Genomic DNA, 19607 nt, shown 5'->3' with positions numbered 1-19607 from the left:
ACAGTGTTTAAGACTCTTTCAAGGTTCATTAGTCACTGAGAAGTTTATACCTTTATCCTATTCAAATGGGAGTAAATCCCAGGGAAGAAGCGTGCTGTCCACCGCAATTCCGACAGGAATGACCTGTGCGGTCCCCATGGTCAGCAGAAGGCTAGATCATGTCCAGCAGAGAGGAGAACACACTATGAGTTCTCCCCTGTCATTTTTCCTTCAGACCAAGAACAATATGCAGCTGTACTTGGATTTTCCCCTCCTTTGTCACGTTTGTCTTACCCCTTCCTCTCAATGTACATACACATGGTTTATTGCAGCAAGGCCCAGCTCAAACATCATTTCTTCTCCAATGCTGACTCCCACCTAGAATGTATCTGCTTCCTCTACTCAGTTAGAGCATTTCATCTGTGGCACTGCACACACAGTGTCTGAACTATAACTGTTCCCTTAGAAGTTTCATCTCCTTTCCCACATTATAAATTCCTCAAATATGCAGATCATGGTTTACAAAAAGCCTTTATATTTAGTTATAGCCAAAAAACAAAGGTACCCAATGATGATTATTTGATAAGCGCATCCATTCAATGCATACTTATTATGGTCTTGCTCTATGCCACGCATGACAGACGCAACTCCTGTCTAGACACAGCTCACAGCTGAGTGGCATGAGTGAATCCATGCATGATGCTGTCTCATACGTGACTAATATGCAACCAATTTCAAGTAACCAGAATAAGAATGAAACATGTGACCCGAGAGGCGATTTATAACATGTCACAAGGGATCTTTATTTACAAGAAAGAACACTGTTAGCTTCTCAAGGAATTTCCCCAGGGGCATGGTATAGATATCTTAGGCAACCAAGCTTAGCTTAGATTAAACAAAAAAAGTGCAGTGCGCTGTGCTGATGACACTGTTTGCTGAAAGAATCCAGCAAATCAAGTCTGATTCCTTTTGCCTCAACAATTGACCTTAGAGATTGAACTTACACTCGACTCAAGCTCCCTTGCTCTCAGACAGAGGTCTCAACATATCAGCTACAATAGTAATAAATGAGTAATGTCAAAACCCCACTGCTTTCTCACAGCTAGCTAGCTCTCCAGGAGGAAAAAAAAAAAGGAAAAACCAGTTTTCTGGGCCTTAATATTACATTCTGAGAATTTTTCTTCATCTCAAATAATGAGACTCTTGGGAACACCAAGCTCAGCAAAGGTAAAGTAATACATATGTTATGTTTTAGACAAGACACACAACTGTAAATGGAGCCACTTTTAGCTAAGGCTTCCTGATTTGCCGAGTCGAAAGTACAAAATCAAACTTTACACAGGTCTATATCCTTCTGACTTCAAAATCCTTTCATCTGAGTTATTTAAATTCATTTATGAAACACAGCTACCTGTGGGGATCAGGTGATTCATTAGATAGATGAGCATACAGAATCACAGGGTATTTAAGTGGCAAACCCATGGTCCTGTAACCGGTCCAAGCTGGGATCAAAACCCGGAGCCTCCACTTCCAAGTCCAGAGTCTTTTCTGCTACAACTTTTGACCTCATAGATCAGAGGACAGATTGAGTCATTGAACCAGAAATTTCATTTGTGCTTAGACAGTCAGAATGGGTGAACTCACCTCTTTAAGGCAGCCCATGAAGTTGTTGCTGACGGGGGAGCCTGGCAAGTCAGCGGTACTTGGGCTTCCTCCCACGTAGAAGAAGTCATCTGAGCCCAGCATGGTGTAGTCCTCTTGAGTGTAGCCTGTCGTGGTAAGGATCCCATCCACAGAGATGGTCACCTGGTGGAGGGACACAGGGACAAAAGAAATCCCAACAATGACCTTAAGGTCCTGTCACAATCCGGGGGCTTGCCCTACCTGTGGCATCACTTTCATTAAGATTTGGGTGAGGTATTCTTTCTAATTTTGGTTTGATTTTGATATGTGCAGCCAAGTTCCATTTTCTGGTCTGCCTCCCTGTGGCCCAAGCCTCCGGCGTTTGCCTGTAGACTCCCGGGAGAGTTTCTCAGAACTGCCAAGCTGAGTGGCTCGCTCTGACCAATGCCCTCTTCAGTCAGGCTAGAAAATGGAACTATCCTCAGACGACATCACTTGTCTCGGTTCACTGGTAGAATGATGGCTTATTTTTGAATGACTGTAATTTACGGTGGTCGTGAAAAACAGCGACGGAGACGTTAGACGATGGGGTTTGTTAGGGGGTTGGCCTTTGGTTGTTGATGGTTTTTGTTTCTTTTTTTCTTTTCTTTTTCTTTTTTTAAAATTTGTTTCCTTTTGGGCTCACACCACACTGACAAACATGCATTCAGGGAGGGAAGGAAAAGGGTCTTGAGTTTGATGAGTCATGGGTGATACATGCTGTGGACTACCCAGGACATCAACCCCTGTCCTCCCTTGACTGCCATCACCACCACCCAGGGAAGAAATGACCCAAACCAAAAAGGCAATGCTAACAAAAAGAAAGGAATGATGAGGCAGAAGAGCCAAATAAATAAATCATAATGCCCACCAGAAAGAAATAGCACCCACACACCCAACATCCATGAAAAGAGCAGAGGGTGCAGAGAAAAGATGAGGCCCCAAAGCGTGCACACACCATTCGCTGACACACCCATGCGGAACTTATCTGGAGCCAAGAGAGAAGGCAGAAGAACAGAAGGGAGGGACGTGGGATCGGGTGCAGAGAACGAAAGGAAAGAACCAAAATCCGCTTCACACCTACATGCACTAAATCAACCGGAAAACAAGATGGAAGTGAGGAAAGAAAACACACTCAGCACCAAAGGGTCATCTTTCCCGTGCCTGCCACCTCCCTTACTAACAAAAAAAAGAAAAGAAAAAGTCCAAACCCAACCCCAAAATATATGAAGGATGAGAGGAGAACAAAGAAGGGTGGAGACAAAAAAAAAAAAGAGAGAGAGAGAGAAAAGAAAGTGGTGTGGGCTTGATGACTGGTAGGTTGTTAGTGGCGAGGAGGAAAATGAGGAGACAGGTTCTGATGCTAATGGGGAATTCACGAGACAGGAACATGCCATGCAGAGTTTGTATGGAGCACACAATTGGCGGAGCTCCCTTTGGCCGAGGTGGGAAGTAAGGAGCAAGAAGGGAAAGGAAGAACACAGGAAGCAGAGTACTTTCCTCCCCAGATCACCTGTGGCAGCCACGGCCACACAAAAGGGAAAGAAAAAAGGGGGATTCAGGAGTTTGGGGGTTGGGGGGAGGAAGAAGAGGGGGTAGGAAGACACGGAGAGAAGAAAGTCCTCACCAGAAATCTCAGTTGCCCCTAGTCTGTAACTTAGAAGTTGCAAAATAAGAAAACAAAATGAATTTAGCTAAACAAAGAATATTTCTTTAAAAAAAACTTTTTTTTTTAGGAAAAAAAAAATAGTGGAGAAAAGGAAACTGTCCCGACCAAAGTCATCCAAATGTTGTCAGGACAGGTGCGTCCCCTTCCATTTTCTTTTTAAAGAAAAAGAAAGGCTTGTATTTCATTCAACACCACCAACAAAAAATTTTTAAAAAGAAACAGGTCTAAAGAGGATAAAAGGGGGGTTTGGGGAGGAAAAGGGGGGCAACACACGGCAAACCCAAAAAAAGAGACAATAAGAATGATATCTACCAGACAATGTAGTTTGTTTACCATAGCGTGTCCGATGCCTGAGTGCTTTGCGGAAAAGGGGGAAGAAAGGAAATTAAAAAATTGTGAACAGAACGATTGTTAATTAAAAAAACTAAAAACAAAGATGAGTCGTTAGGGTGTTAGTACATTAGTCGGTTAGTAAAATGACACATTGCATGAATGATCTTGGGTTAGTTTTTCAAAAAAAAGGCACCCAACACAGAAAAAGAGAGTGGGGGAAGACAATGAGACCAGGACTCTATGGAAAACCTTGGCGCCCGGCGCGCAGCCAGGCAAGGAGCTGCAGCCCACCTTGTCGTCCGAAACTCCCCGCTTCTCCAAACCACCACCAGATCGGACCTCACCCAGGTCGGAATTAGCATCATACTTACTTTCCAAGGGCTCTTCTGAATGAACACTGCCCCCACGCCCTTCCCACCCTCAGCACATATACAATCCACCTCTCCTGAAAGAAAAGACCCCCAAAGTTTATCATTGAACTTTGGTAAATCGATAAATAGAGCTGAAATACCCGTCCTTTGGGGATTTTTTATTTTTCACATCTGACTCTGACTACATGCATAGACGATCATGACTTTCTCCAAGAACAAAAAGAGCTTGGAATGTTTCCGGTTCACATCGGGCAGATGAAGGCCACATAATGTAGCTCACTCTGCGTTTCCAGAGGTAAATTAAAGATCCACAACTGCCTTGACTTGGGTTGCCTTTGTGAGGCAGGAGGGGAACTTTCTTCTCTTTCCTGCCCTCTTGGGTTAGAGTAACTGTGTCGTTAGAATGTGTCAAAATAGTTCGAGTCTTCATCATTATCCAGCGATGCCATTATTTGGTGTATTCTGCTGGAATGCCTACTGTTGGCATCGTGCTGCCCTCATTCTTCTTAGGAATGTCTTTCAAGCTTTGAAGCAATTTCTTGCATGGGTAGCAGAGAGGACTGGCAGGTTAAACGTGATTACAGAAGCCCTATGATTAGTCTCTTCTTCACAGCTTTCAAATGTTAAATTGCCAGTGCACCCTGAGCTGGGAAGCTGGAGCAGATAAAGGTGGGTAACTCAGTTTTATGCTTGAGGTTTGATTAAAGTGGCATATCGAGGTCAAGCAAGTCCTGTGATGGTCATGACCTTGGACTCAAGGTCATGGACCAAAAACCAAACCAAAGCAAAAAAAAAACCCACAAAAACTCCTTACTACCTTGGGTGCTAATCCTGGTGATGGTTTGGAACAAATAATCCATATTCTCTTCATTACTCAGAACCCTCAATCAAGTACCTGAATTTGGCCCTGCGCTAAGTCGCTTTAGTTGTCTCCAACTCCTTGCAACCCTATGGACTGTAGCCTGGCAGGCTCCTCTGTCCATGGGGTTCTCCAGGCAAGAATACTGGAGTGGGTTGCCATTTCGTCCTTCAGGGGATCTTCCCAGGGATCAAATCTTCATCCCTTATATCTCCTGTACTGGTTGGCGGGTTCTTCACTACTAGGGACCACCTGGGAAGCCCGAATTTGACCCTGACTTAACCTAAAAGCTACTGAGCAAACAACACTTTCACTGACTGACTTTAGCCCCAAAGCAGAACCACGAGTAGATGACCAAGAAGGAAGAATGGGAAAAAGCTCTGCTCCATTTGGTAAGGAAATTCCAGTAAAATTTCCTCAGGTCAACCTTTACCACATAAGCCATTCACCCTTACAAAAAAAGCAGATATGGCTGCCATCAGCTTATCAAATATTCATGAAGTGATTACGTTTAATTGAAATAGACGAGGGCTTCCCACTCCTTCAAACGTATCCTAGGGAACTCAAAAAGTTGTTATAAGTGTATTTTATGGGAAAAATAATCATCTGAGATGACTCAGGGTTGAAAGGATTCTATTTGCAAAGTCAACTCTGCTTTTCTGAGGTATTTCCTCTTTCAATAAATTGCATTTGGATGCAAAATTCAGTCCAAATTTCAGCGAGGTCTGAATTTAGGTGCACTTTATCAAAAAGATTCATGCTCCCTCTGCCAAGAAATGCCCCCAACACCCTCCAGCCTCACTAGCCTTGTCTTGAGAGCTCTTCTTAGCTGCATCCTTAAGGACAGACAGAGGCAATCACCTTCGGACAGAACGCTCGGCCTGTAAATCATGTGCGTGTCCCAGCGAGTCTAGCACCCAGACCACAGATGAGCTCATAACCCTCCTTGAACATAAGGTGCTTTGCATATTTAGCCACCACACATGGCTGGGGAGGGTTGTAATCAACATCTCGCAAATGGAAATTGGAGTGGGAAGGTTAAATGGCTTGTCCAAGGGCACAGAGTAGAGCTGGGGCTCAGAACTTGGAAGAGAAACCCTCCAGCATGGCTTTCCTCTGCTTATTAAGACTCAAAGAGCACAACCCATATTTGAATCACAGTCTAGTCTGTCCCCATTTCAGTGTAAAGGACTGAATTAAGGCCCAACTCTATTTGAGAGAAGTGTTTTTAGTAGAAATGAAAGTGAGCCTTTTCTGGCTATTTGAAATCATTCTAGAATGGCAAGGAAGCATGCGGGGTGGGAGAGAGATATAGAAGCAGAGCAGCTGGTGAGAAATACAACCGGATTCTGTTGCCCAGGACAGGAAAATCTCCCCCTCCACTGACTGATGCCAGAAGGGCATTACTGTGTACCGGCCAGTGGAAACCAACAATAGGTCCTATTTCACTTTTTGGTCTAGTCTCTGCAACTCAAACATTTCAAGCCCTTATATGTCAGCGAATGGACATTTCACTTGGGCTCTCTTGGCAGCTGAGAGGGTCTCCCCTGTAAGTGCAGGTGGGGAACGATGAGAGAAAATGTCAGCAATAGAATTCTTTGGCCTTGCAGGAGAAATATAAAATGGTAATTCAAAAATATTTGATCTGTGTGTATTAGGATGTCTGGGGACTCTTATGATTTGGCAGCTGCACCATAGATAAAATAAAATAGCCAACTTGGGGCTTCCCTGACATGCTTAAGTGTGGAAATGGGTGTTTCAAAAATTGTATGTTTCTGCTGTGGGTGGGCCTTCTCCATTTATTTAGCGTTATAAAGGAGTTACACTTTTATCAAACAGAAAATATATGCAAATACCTGCCACTTCTTATGCCTTCATGTTTACAGAAGGCATTAAATCAATCATACTGCAGAAGAAAATTTGATAAGCACCTTCTTGAAATTTACATAATGCTTTCTGATTAATAAAGGATGAATGCTGTCCAACTGGGTTTAATGACAAATTCACAAGAAGGAAAAACAGAACCTGGAAAAGGCAGCCTCAGGACAGACCTTGACTTTTACAGGAAGTGATTTTAATCTTTTCCTGATGTGGGCTGGTGAAATATTATTATTATTGCTGTCATTTTATTATTATTAGTTATGAACAGTAAACAACTTCACTTGGCTATGGTTTTCTGAGAGTTTTGTCACCTGACGGAGTTGCCTGCTTAGCATCAGCAAGCGATGGGAGTTCTCAAGCACGTACAGAACCAGGAAAGGCTGCTCCAAAGTTGACTTTTTAATGTGGGTCCTTCCACTTTCCAGGCCTCCTAGTCAACTGAAGAGTCTCGGAGGTAGAGAAAGGGGCAGTAAAGTAGCAGCAAGGAACAGAGAAACAAAGGAATTCAGAAAGATTCCAGCTAATTCCCTCCAAGGCTAGAGGTTAACACAACAACCAAAAGAATAAATTAAAGAATAAAAATATTGGTGAATTACTTTACAACACTGTAAAGTAATTAACCTATAATTAAAATATATAAATTTATATGAAAAAATATTGGTGAGGGGCTGGTAAATCAAAAGGAAGAGAAAAAGAAAATCTTTCTCTGGAAGAAATTAAAATTATGGCATCGTGGCAATGGCTAACTTACTTAAAAAACAAAACATACATTCAAAGAAAGAGGAAAATCTACCAAGCTATAGAAATAAAACGCTATCCCTAACTGAATTTAACAATAATACAAGGTACAAATGTAATCAAGAAGATGATAAAAAAAAAGAAAGCAGAATAAAAGAAAAGTATTTGTAACTATTATTATCTATACAACTGAATTTTTTTTTCTTAAATAACAAGCACACAAGGAGAATTGAAGTAAGAGGAGAAACATACTTTAATCGTTATCCTTGTGAAATTGTAAAGGCTGGGAGAAAGCTTGGCAAATGCACACCCATATGGTACCTCTACCCTTCTCCATGGACCCTAACCCATCACCTACTTCACGCTCCCTCCCCAGCCCCCTAAGAGGAGCCTCCGGGCACTCTCTGCCCTCAGCCATTACCTGCCGGAGGTTGCGTGTCACTTTGACATCATGCCAGGCGTTGTCATTGAATTTTCCATTCACTGGCTCCACAATGGCCTCAAAGGCCCCGGACCCCAGGTTAATGACCAAGGAGACCGCGCCATCCTTCAGAGCCAGGTTGACATAGTCAGCCGACTTGCCCGTGTGCAGGATAAGGCCATTCCGCTGCCAGGTCTTAAAGGACAGGGTGATCTCATCACTGCTGCTCTGGATCGGGTTCTGAGACAGGTCGTAGCACAGGTACTCTGAGCCTCGGAAAGTGGCCACATTCTCCTCTCGAGCTGCAGGGAAAGAAAAGGGGAGAGCGGTCAGCACTGGACTGGCAGGAGCCTGGTCTTCGCAAATACCAAAGAGGGCACGCACACCTACAGGGCACTGGCCCTGCCAGGGACCTGATGCCAGGACAACACTTCTTCCACAGGATTGTATCTAAGGACCAGGGAAACTAGCAGAGAAGCTGTGGGTTCACACAAGGGCAGAAGACTAAAACGATGATGCAGGAAGGCTTGCTGCCTTGCCTTCAAATTTTCTCAGAGAAGAAACTAAAGGGAAAATTCATGCAAAACAGTCAAGTGAAGCTTATGTTGCTTTTGCATCAATATCGGCTTTTCAATGCCTGTAAAAGGGCTGGTTTAGAATGGATAATTAACTGTTCTGACAGAGTGTTCTTTAGCTCCAGGTACCTTTTATTGACCAATAAATAAAAATCAATTACCCTGAAAGATTTGGCTCTAATTTCTATCCATCAGTAACATGGCTAAGTTTGGTTTCCATGGTACAGTCCTGCACCCAGTGGAACAGGACTGGGTTTCTAAAAAGGTTGAACCTGAGGAAATGACTGAGCAGATGAGGAAAAGGGAACAGAACGGACTTTGAGAATATGCTTTGATATCACACTAGACAGCAATGCCTCCCTTTATTCCAAGGGACCACTCCCTGAAGGTCTTTGAGGTGGCCTGGTCAGACTGTCCTATGGAACATCTCTCCATAGGACCAGGGGTCCACAGAGCCAACATGGTATCCCACTGGGACCCAGACTCTCTTTCAAGACCATATTCTAGACACTGGGGGACTATGATTTGCTACCGAAAGAGCCCCAGGTGTGTTCGCAGGGCTTGTGCTGGCCTCTTCCCTGGATCAACTTTCTGAAGGCAAATCATGCTTGCCAGTGTACATACCTCAAGGTCTGAGGACTAGCCCTGGGGACTATTTGTACAGGTCTACGCAGACCTTGGCCATGTGGGTGAAGGAACCCATGTGCATTTATACTAGACCCGTGTGATGAGCGATGGAGCTGAGAAGGGGCGAAAGCCACAGAGCCAACCAGAGGGGCAGGCTCTGCCTATGCGGATATTTCCCGAAGCAGCACTCCCAGGAATCTGGAAATGCTACATGTGAACCTGACTTAACCGAGTAGTTTCGAGGATCTATTTTTAAGGCAAGAGGATAGAAAGTATTTGATTTAATTATCTGTTGATTTATAACTTAGACACTCGGCATGCACACTCCCATTTGTCCTCTTGTCAGGCAACCCCACTTAGAGTGGATGGCTTCCCTGGTGGCCCAACAGTAAAGAATCTGCCTACCAATGCAAGAGACTAGAGTTCAATCTCTGGGTGGGGAAGATCCCCCGGAGAAGGTAATGGCCACCTGCTTCAGGATTCTTGCCTGGGAAATCCCACGGACAGAGGACCCTGGTAGGCTACAGTTCATGGGCTCATAAAGTGTGGGATACGACGTAGACACTACAACAACTTCGTATCAGGGTTGGTCAAAAGTACCTCTCAATAAAAGGAAATGAGCGATAATACAAATTTAGATATGCAGTTTCCCTTTAAAGAGGGATAGGGTAGGGTGGGGCTACAAAGTAAAGTTGAGGAAATTCTATTTTTCCTTCTAGACCTAACCAAAGCTAATCCACCGTAACTCAGATCCTTATCAACCATCATAGCCCTTGGTAAGCTGCTTAAGGAAAAACAAATAAATATTTTCTTATCAGGAGATAATCATCACTTTCATAATGTGAAGAGATGACCACCCAATATATAGTATTAAGTTCATCATAGCATCACCACATCATTAAAATGTGAACTCAATGTCACACTCCAACGAATGAAAAAAGAGATTGTGTCCTGTATCTTCCAGAGGGCCTCAGGGATATGTACACACCTGCCCATTTCTGTTTGCACACACACTGCTATAAGCAAAAGGGACTTGTCCACCTCTAAGCGACCGTGGTGTTGCTTGCACACCTAAGCAGTGAGTACTACTCAGCACATAACCCATGCCAGATGTATTTTACCAAAATGAGACCCACCCCCCTCCAAAATCAGAGTAGATATTTGGCACTACATCTTTCAAACAGGTCCATCCATCCAATCCCCTAGTGCCCTACTTTCATTAGCTCTCTTCCCATTTCTGCAGAAATAGTTTTGTCAGAATTCAACTGGACAAGCTCTTTTGTACAGTAGACTGGAGGTGACCCTGATTTACAGCAAAAGATGACAAATCAAATGCAGTTATCTCCACTAAGCTCTCTTCCTAACAATGCAAATGTGCGCACAACCAACTACTATGCCTGTCCTTGGCACCCAACATGGTGTATTGGTGGGTGTTTTCTATAAACATTTAAGTTACACCTGTGTGCCCAGCGAACTGAGATAAATGAGCAAGGAAAGGAGGGCTTGTAAAAAGAAGCCTCAATTAATCATGGAGTACCCTTCAAAGGGGAAAGGCCTGACAAAGAACAGCAAGGCCCCAGGATATTATTTAATATACTATGTGGTGCTTAATATTTTTCACATAATTAGACCAAGGAGTCTGTCAAAATAATAAATTTTAGAGCTATAAAGGATTTTAGAGATTGCCTGATTTAAAACATTCTATTTTTTATTAAAGTAGAAACTGATGACTAGGAATAAGTGAGTTGCCCAAGACCAGACAGTTTGTCCTACTCTGGGCTTCTGCTGCCTTTAAACTTTTCTCCAAATATCAGTCTCCTTTCGCCCTTCATTCTGGATTTACCACCTGCCCTTATTTTGCTGTTCAAAGGGAAGGAATGGTTCCACTGAGCCATGTGTTGCTTTACAAACCACCCCAAACCTTGAATAAACTAAGCGAGAGACCTATTCCTCCTACCCTCACGTAAATCACACTTTCTCACCAAAAGAAATGTTTCTCTTTTCCTCCTGGAATCAGTGTATTTAAAACTAAAGAGCTCATTTTATGTAGAAGGCCACAGGAGAAAAATGACATCATTAAGAGGCCATCACAGTAAATAAATAAGAAATAAATGAGAGAAAAAACTATGCAAACCACACACATATTTATGCTAATACCCATGCAAATTCATCAATGAAAATTGTATGCATGCTTGAGAGTATATTACTTAGCAAATATCTGCTCAGTGGTAAAGAACCTGGCGCGTAAGACAGATGGGTTCAATCCCTGGATCGGGAAAATCCCCTGGAGAAGGAAATGGCAACTCACTCCAGTCTTCTTTCTTGGGAAATCCCATGGACAGTGGAGCCTGGTGGGCTAGAGACCATGAGGCCAGAAAGAGTCGGACAGGACTTAGCTATTAAACGACAACAACAACAATGAAAACTGCTCCAACAGTTCACAACGCTCTAACTCTTCCTTCAATGATGAATTTCCCCAGTTTAACCCTTTCTCTGGGCTGGATGTCACCCCAGATGTCGTGTGTCTCCTTCACATGTCAGTGAAGAGTAGACCACTGAAAGCTACTCCCTGGATCGTATTCTAGATAAGCAAAATCATCATTTTTAATTCATAGGCGCCTTTCCCCTTTATCATTACAGGAAGGAGAGGCATGAGCACTGCATGACCCAGTCTTTAAAAGAGCAAACCAGGGGCTTGCCAGGAGAAGGACTGAGGACCTGGAAGAAACTGTTCCTTTGTATACTCTCACAACTGACATTTTTCTCCTAAGAGCCCGAACTGTCTTAATTTCCTTCCAGTGGCTAAAGCTCAAGCACTTTCTTATCACCTTGAAAACCATACTAAGTTGATAGTGAATATAACTAAAGGGTGCAAACCCAAATAGTGACAAACACATTTCTAAGCCAATTCAATTCTCCAAACTCTCCATTCGAAAGATGTAATACTGCCCCCAAATCTGCTTTCTATAGTGAGTGTTTACACCGAGAAGGAGGTTGAAGAGACAATGCAGTCACCTTGCATGTATTCAGGCTAAATAGGTAGAGAAAATGAATGCAGGGGATTATGTAACACAGCATACAATAGCTTAGCATAAAGCTACAGCTTGGCAAGGGGGTAGGTGCTGAAATGGCTAATGGACTGTGTAGATTCATTTAGATTCTATCACTCCAAAGTTTACAATCAATTGCATAAGTGTTAAAATAAAAATGTTACTCTCACTGCATGAAAAGCAGAGCTCAGCCCTGTATGACAACAAATCGTTTGCCCATTACTTGTAAGTGTACAATTGATTAAACACTAGATGCAATCAAGATAAGTATAACTCGAGGTTTTCAATCAGTTTGTATAGACATATAAAGCACTGATCTTTCAAATGACTTATTAATCCAAGGACTGATACATACATAGCATTAATAGGCATTTACTCAGTTCTGTTTTCTACTTTCTCCCCCCAAAAAATCCAACTACTGATTTATATATCAATAACTATTTCTCTGAGAAATTCCAAAATAGATTAAAATAGCATTTTTTTAATTGTGGAACTTGAGAAGTGTAAAGAAATACGTATCTCTGTTGAATTGGGCCTGTAGTTACTGATGGCTTGATGTCTTAGGCTGTGAGATTAAGAAATAGGAACTGTATTCTAAAGGTCCTGAGGAACCAATGCCTAACTTTACTGACAGGATGGAGGGTCTGATTTATCCAGCTTCTGTTGGGTTGAGAGTGAACTGGAAAGAAATCAGAGCTGAAGTCAGAGGGCCCAGTGAAAATAAGAAAACACATTTTAACTACTCTTCCAGGGGCTGCCTGAAACTGCTTCATCCCAAATGTTGATACAACCTAGTGGGGTCTGCATTTCACTGGATAAGAATGGAAGCAAACATTCCTAGAAGGGACAGCCTAAGGACTTGAGAGACAGAGATTCTAAAAACCTGGAGAGCACAGGAAGAAGCCAAAGTTTGGCTGCTTTAAATCCAAATGCAGCCATGGAAAGCCAAGGGCCAGAGGTTAAAATCTGAGGACAAGGACACAGCACTGGGCAAGAAAGGGCTCGGGTGAGAACAGGTCAAGAATGGGAAAAGTGAAAAATGAAAGTATGTCGCTCAGCCATGTTCGATTCTTTGCGATCCCACGGACTGTAGCCCACCAGGCTCCTCTGTCCATGGAATTCTCCAGGCAAGAGTACTGGAGTGAGCTGCCATTCCCTTCTCCAGGGGATCTTCCTGATCCAGGGATCAAACTCAGGTCTCCTGCATTGCAGGTGGATTATTTATCATTTGAGCCACCAGGGAAACTCAGGAATGGGTAAAGGGGGATTCTATTCACCATTTTAAATAATATTCTATATTTCCAAATGCTTTCTTAATCCTGCTTTGTATTCCTTCAACGGTCTGTGAGGTTACTTTGCTATGATTACACCAATGCAAGGAAGAGGGACACACAGCTTACATGGGTTATCCAAGGCACTTGGAAGCATTTAGAGCAGTTCCAAAACCTCAGAACTCTCAATTCTCATTCCATCACTTTTGCCACCATAGCCCACCACCACCCTCGCCAGGAATTCAAATTCCCGGAGGAGTAGGTGCGTGACCCTGTATCTGATGTCTTGCAACTGCATGAAGTCCCTTCTGTCAAAAGGAAAAACCGCTGACAATGACAGGTGAGCACCCAGGCAGCAGGGGCCCAAGCAGGGGATCCGGGAGCGGGGCCAGCTCAACTCAGAATCCCCTGTGGGAGCAGGTTGGAAAAAGCCAGACCGAGACCACACTCTTCACCCTCATCAGAGAAAGAGCCTTAGAAATAGAATGCTTAGATACCACTGAGGAGAGCCTGTTAGAATGCCAGCCCCTTTGGGGCAGCAGCTGTAACTACTGGGCCTGAGCCGAGCACCTGCTATGTTCCAGAAAAGGAAGCAGGAGCCAGCTTTCTGAGGACAGATTCCAGAGACACAGGCAAAACTGTTCTCCTCTTTTACCTGCACCCCAGTGTTCACCTGGAAGGGCTTCCCTGGTGGCTCAAAGGGTAAAGCATCTGCGTGCAGTGCAGGAGACTGGGGTTCAATCCCTGGGTCAGGAAGATCCCCTGGAGAATGAAATGGCACCCCACTCCAGTATGCTTGCCTAGAAAATCCCACGGACAGAGGAGACTGGTAGGCTACAGTCCATGGGGTCACAAAGAGTCAGACAGGACTGAGCGACCTCACTTTCACTTGTGTTCACCGAAGCAGTGTTTACAAGAGTCAAGACAAGCATGCAACCTAGGTGTCCACTGACAGAGGAATAGGTGACAATGAGATACACAGATATGCAATGGAATATTATGCAGCCGTTAAAAGGATAAAATAACGTCATTTTCAGAAACATGGGTGGACTTAGAGAGTGCCATACTGAGTAAACTAAGTCAGACAGAGGAGGAGGAGAAATATTGCATGGCATCCCTTATATGTGGAATCTAAAATGAAATTATACAAACCAACTTACAAAACAGAAACAGACTCACAGTGATTGCTGAGGGGTAGGGGAAGGATGGGGAAAATGGATAGTTAGGGAGTTTGGGATGAACAGGTACACACTGCTGTATTTTAATATGGATAACCAACAAGGTCCTACTGTATAGACATGGAACTCTGCTCAGTGGTATGTGGTAGCCTGGACGACAGGAGGGGAGTTTTGGGGGAAGAATGGATACAGATATATGTATGTCTGAGTCCCTTTGCTGTTCACCTGGAACTATCGCAACATTATTTATCGGCTGCACCCCAAAATAAAATAAAAGGTTTTTTAAAACAAACAAACAAACAAACAAACAAACAAACAAAAAACCCTGCTCTCATCTTTTTGAATTCTTCATCCTTCAATAGGCCTCTGCAGCAGCCTGGTACTTTATTCTGCAGTCATGCAAAGATAACCCCAGCTGGCCATCCCAGCCTGGCCCACCCTGGAGCTAATGAGCCACAAAACACAATATGAGCTACTGCTGCCCTCCCTGGCAGACAAAGGGAGGTGGTCCTGAGGCTGGCATGCTGACTCCGTTCCTCTGATCCACAGATTCAGCAGGGTTTTGTCCCTCCTCCGTGGGTGCAGTTGCAATGCGAGGTGTCAGGGTCTTATGTTGAAAACTAACACATCACGCAATTCTACTACCCAAGCGAAGAAGCCCTGAGGAGGATGGGAGAGGCAGGAGCCCGAGGCAGGGGGGTACAGAAACCAGAAATAAACTCCTTGAGAAGGCCACGATTCCACAACCATTCTACTCGTTACTATAGGGGCCGCATCTCCACTCCATCTGAAAGTCTCCCTGAGGGAAAATGCCCGTCTGAGTCATTTGCTGGCAAAGGAACAAGTGAAGGTGGATGGGTGTGAGTCTATTCACACACAATTCTGTTTTCCACGCAACCTGCTAAGCATCCAACATACAGAACAACTTCCACCTCTAAGGGCTTCTTACAAGCTATGTGTAGACACCCAAGTTAGCGGTTGGGCTATGAGAGGACCATATCTGCAAAAATGAGGGAAAAGCAGAAATCTGCTTCCTAGAGGGAATTCTGTTAGACATCACCCAAGGACATCTCCTGCTAGAATTAGGGAAGGAACATGCTGAGTAAGAAGGAAACCAAGGACTGCACAAGTGACTGCCTTCTTGCTTCTTTCAGTCCCATTTCCCTTACAACGTATTTTAGGGCCAACCAAAGCATTTGCATAGACCAAACCGCAGAGCCATCCACCAAGGACAAACGATGAACCCTTTACCTGCCACACCCCCCAAACAGGTATTTGAAAAGCAGAGTGCACCAGCAGACAGCAAATTGTGTTGTTATGAGCAATCCTGCACTACAAAAGAAAACACACACGGGAAACCTGACCTCCTGAGGCCATTTCTAATCCTTCTCCACAGACTGTAGGAGAGATACAGCAGAGAAATAAATGGACTTTTCCACGCTGCCTGGGTCACTCACTAGCCTGCAGATGCTCCTTGAAAGTGACGAGAAGGAAAATAGTAAATCAAGTTGTCACCTGGAAAATAAACAGCCAGGATCCTGGCGAGGGGAGCTGCCTCGAGTCCACAAAAGAATGGCCGGGAAAATCACGCTTCACTGAAATCACTAGAAAGCTAACAGCATCCTGAAGACCTCATAGCTCTCAATTGTATTATAATAAAACCTAAATTTTCTGTTTATTCATTCAAGGAATAAGTATTTCCAGGTACCTAGTATGCATCAGGTGAGGTACCATGTGAATAGGAATAATTCACCTCCATTTTACTGAAGAAGAGAAATTATAAAGCTGAAGAAACTAGAATGCCAGACCCTGCCATGAACTCGCATTAAACAGGGCACCCTCCTGTAGCTCAGAGTGCAGGGGAATTGCGGACTTGATAACACGGAATTTAAAAATAAGGCTTCGAAATGGACAGACCTGGGTTTTACAGCCAGCCCTGGAATTTACCTAACTCTGTGAAACCTCAGCTTATTACTTAACTTCTCTAATTCCTACTTTCCTAGTCTACAGAATGAGAAAAACCACAGTACATCTTTCATAGATGCACTGTGAGACATGAATCAGATAAAGTTCCCGGCCCAGTCCCCACCCCTAGATACATTAGCTGTTGCTGTTGTTATTGTTAATGCACATATAAAAAAGTGATTACAAGTGTCGTAAACGTTTAAGAGGTGATATAGGTCTTGACATATGAGTAAGAGTTCACCATACAAATGAAGGGATGACGTTCTACTTAACAGAAACAATGGATTCACTGGTAGGATCATTAGAAAAGCATGGGGTGCCCAGGGGATGGTGAGAAATTTAGTGTGGGTAGAGTAGCAGGCGCATTGAGGCTCAAGCTGCAGGCAGGAGCCTTATGAGTCATATTCCTGGGGCACCGGGCTGGAGAACCAGCAGAGGAGAGCTTCAGCTCATGAGTGCATTGCATCAGCAGGTCCAGCGGATGGACTAACACCTAGAGAGGTAAAGAGGAATCCAGGAGACACCACCAAGAGAGAACGAGATGACAGAGGGGCCCTGGCCTGAAGCAACTGTGTTGCATCTCCCTGCAGGCCCACTGATAATAATTTATGTGATATGTTGTGCCTTTTATTTCCCATAACCACCAGATCTACATGAGTTAAACTGTATTTACACTTCTTTCACTACCAGCTTCTCATTTTAATTGTGGGTCAGACCATCACTGAACACAACACACTCTCTCTTGTAGAGGGAACTCCATTTTCCTGCCCCATGCCTTCAGGAAAGAATCCCCCTCCCCTCAACTCTCCAGAAGGCAGTCATTTGGAGTGACACATGCACCTTCTCTCCTTCACCCATTCAAATCCTCCAAGGAGAGAAGTCAATCGTCTGCTCGGTCTGACGCCCATAGATCGGTATTTCTTAATTCAGCGGTCACTATTTCCATATGACTTGTCGTTCTCTCTCCTTCAGCTCTGCCCCTCCTTAGATAATCATGCATTCCCCTCTAGGCTCTCCCATGCAGTGAAATCTATCAAGGTAGACTCTGCCCCTACATGAGAAGGAAGGCCTGGGGTTTTCTAACTCTTCAACCTATGGCTGAGCGATTGAGTTTAATTCAGGGGGAAAATTACCAGGAGGCCCAGTAGGACTGCAGATCAAAGCCACATTCTCTAACCCAGCTTTCCCAGCACTGGAAATAATGTCTGGATCCTTGACCTGACTGCCAGCGACACTCTGTGTCTGCTCCTCAATTAATTCAGGACACTATGGTTGTCAGTTGTCACCTCAAATGACCAGTGCCTGGACTGACTTCACACTCTGATTTCGAAGGTAACAGACATACCTGGAACTGCATGAGGGCAATGATAAGTAAATATGATGATTATATCAATAATACTAAAGCCAGCTCTGTGCCACTGTGTTACTAAGATGCATTTCTTGAACTTACAGCAAGGACATGGGTGAATAGAATGGTGAAAATTTAACCAGGGTCACAAACTTGAAGATAAATTTTAGATTGAGTTTTGATGTTTTTGAATAAAAAAATACAGAAAGCACACATATCCACAGACCTACATAACCATTCACCCTTGGCCCAGCCCTCAAAGAATAAGCTGCATGTTTATTTTTTTTTAACTAGCATCTTTTCTCAAAGTTCCACAACAACTAAGGTAATTGTACGGAGTACCTAACATCTCATTGTGAGACTATATTCTACAGAGTTGATGAGGACAAAAAAAATTACTAGGGACACAGAGGAGGAGAGAAGAGGATGGAAGACCGTAATTTTGATAAAAACAAAATTAATAACAATGAAACGCATCCAGAATGATCCCAGAACAGGAAGCAGATCATCTAAAATGAATTTTTTTTTACAGTGGTACTAACCCTAATTGCTAACTAAATTAAATACTGTATTCAAACATAATGTTCAGGAAGGAATATAAATGTCACAAAAAGTTCACAGAATTTGGGAAAATTCAAACAGACATTAAGATATGTAGAAGCAATACATGGGTTTTTAAGTTCACATGAAATTTTAAAATACTTACTTCTGTAAAATTTCTCTTTTCATTCAAGATGAAAACAAGTAAAAAGTCCTCCATAATAAATCAGCACTGTAATGTCAGAAGAAACCTTGGAAGATGACCTAATCTATTTCCTACCTTAATAAGTCTACATCTAAATCACCTTGTTGCTGAAATTCTCCACCTTTAAGTATCAAAAAACAAAACAAAACAAAACAAATAAGATGATTTGGTGTTATGTGAAATTTCCTACAGACATTTCAGGAGCTCAAATGGTTACTAGTCCAAAATGACTAAAGGATACTGAGAGACTGCCAAGCTTCATTTGGGTGATCAACAGGGAAGAATTAATCAATACAAGGTATTAAAGACTTTTACCAAATATTTCCTTCATTCAGCCCAGGATAAACAGAAAATAATGAGTATAAACTGTGTGTAGCCAATAAATTTTACTTCCACTGATTTATGCACACATACGCACACATAATGATCACTGATCATTATATATTACATCACTATTCATATGCAACAAAAATAGAAAAAAATCTACCCATCAATTTCACATAGCGTTTGCCTCTGGGGAGGGAGAGAAGAAAGGGAAACAGGGAGATATTCAACAGGATTGTCTTTATGAAAGGACATAAAGCAAAAATGGCAAAACATTAAGATTTGTTCCATATGGGTGATAACTAAGCCAGTGTTTATAATATCCTCTACTACAGGGTCTGTTCTCTTTTATGTTTGAAATATAAGCATTCATTTTTTAAAAGTTAAATCCCTGCAGATGATTCTGATAAAATACCTAAATCACCAGATCAATCTTGAACAATCCTTTGGCTATTTACAGGTAGGTGTCAACTCCCCCAGAGTATCTTTGTGAGTGGCAGATATTTATAGCTTTTCAAAATCTCCCATGTACCCCAAAATGTGTTAAATGAAGACTGAATTGAAATGAAGTTGAACTGATCACAGCAATACTAAAGTGACCGGTTCTCCTC

The 19607-nt window shown here is 43.0% G+C and overlaps 1 protein-coding gene across 15 annotated transcripts in view; it reads right to left on the bottom strand.

The window, feature by feature from the left end:
* The window catches only part of NRXN3 (neurexin 3), a 1842793-nt gene that overhangs the window by 1334329 nt on the left and 488857 nt on the right, over window positions 1–19607 (bottom strand). For all 15 annotated transcript variants that reach the window (XR_009601311.1, XR_006060480.1, XM_060418434.1 and 12 more), the window contains 2 exons: window positions 7914–8215; window positions 1624–1785 (listed from right to left, as the gene is read on the bottom strand). Coding sequence is in view for 13 of the 15 variants with exons in the window: in XM_060418434.1 (XP_060274417.1) it covers window positions 1624–1785; window positions 7914–8215 (464 nt within the window). In the remaining 2 variants the exon portion in view is untranslated. The remainder of the gene's footprint in view (window positions 1–1623; window positions 1786–7913; window positions 8216–19607) is intronic.

Source organism: Ovis aries, chromosome 7 (genome assembly GCF_016772045.2).
Source record: "Ovis aries strain OAR_USU_Benz2616 breed Rambouillet chromosome 7, ARS-UI_Ramb_v3.0, whole genome shotgun sequence".
Taxonomy (NCBI): Eukaryota; Metazoa; Chordata; class Mammalia; order Artiodactyla; family Bovidae; genus Ovis; species Ovis aries.
Note: the sequence above shows the minus strand (reverse complement) of the source record. Positions and strands in the feature narration are given on the sequence as shown.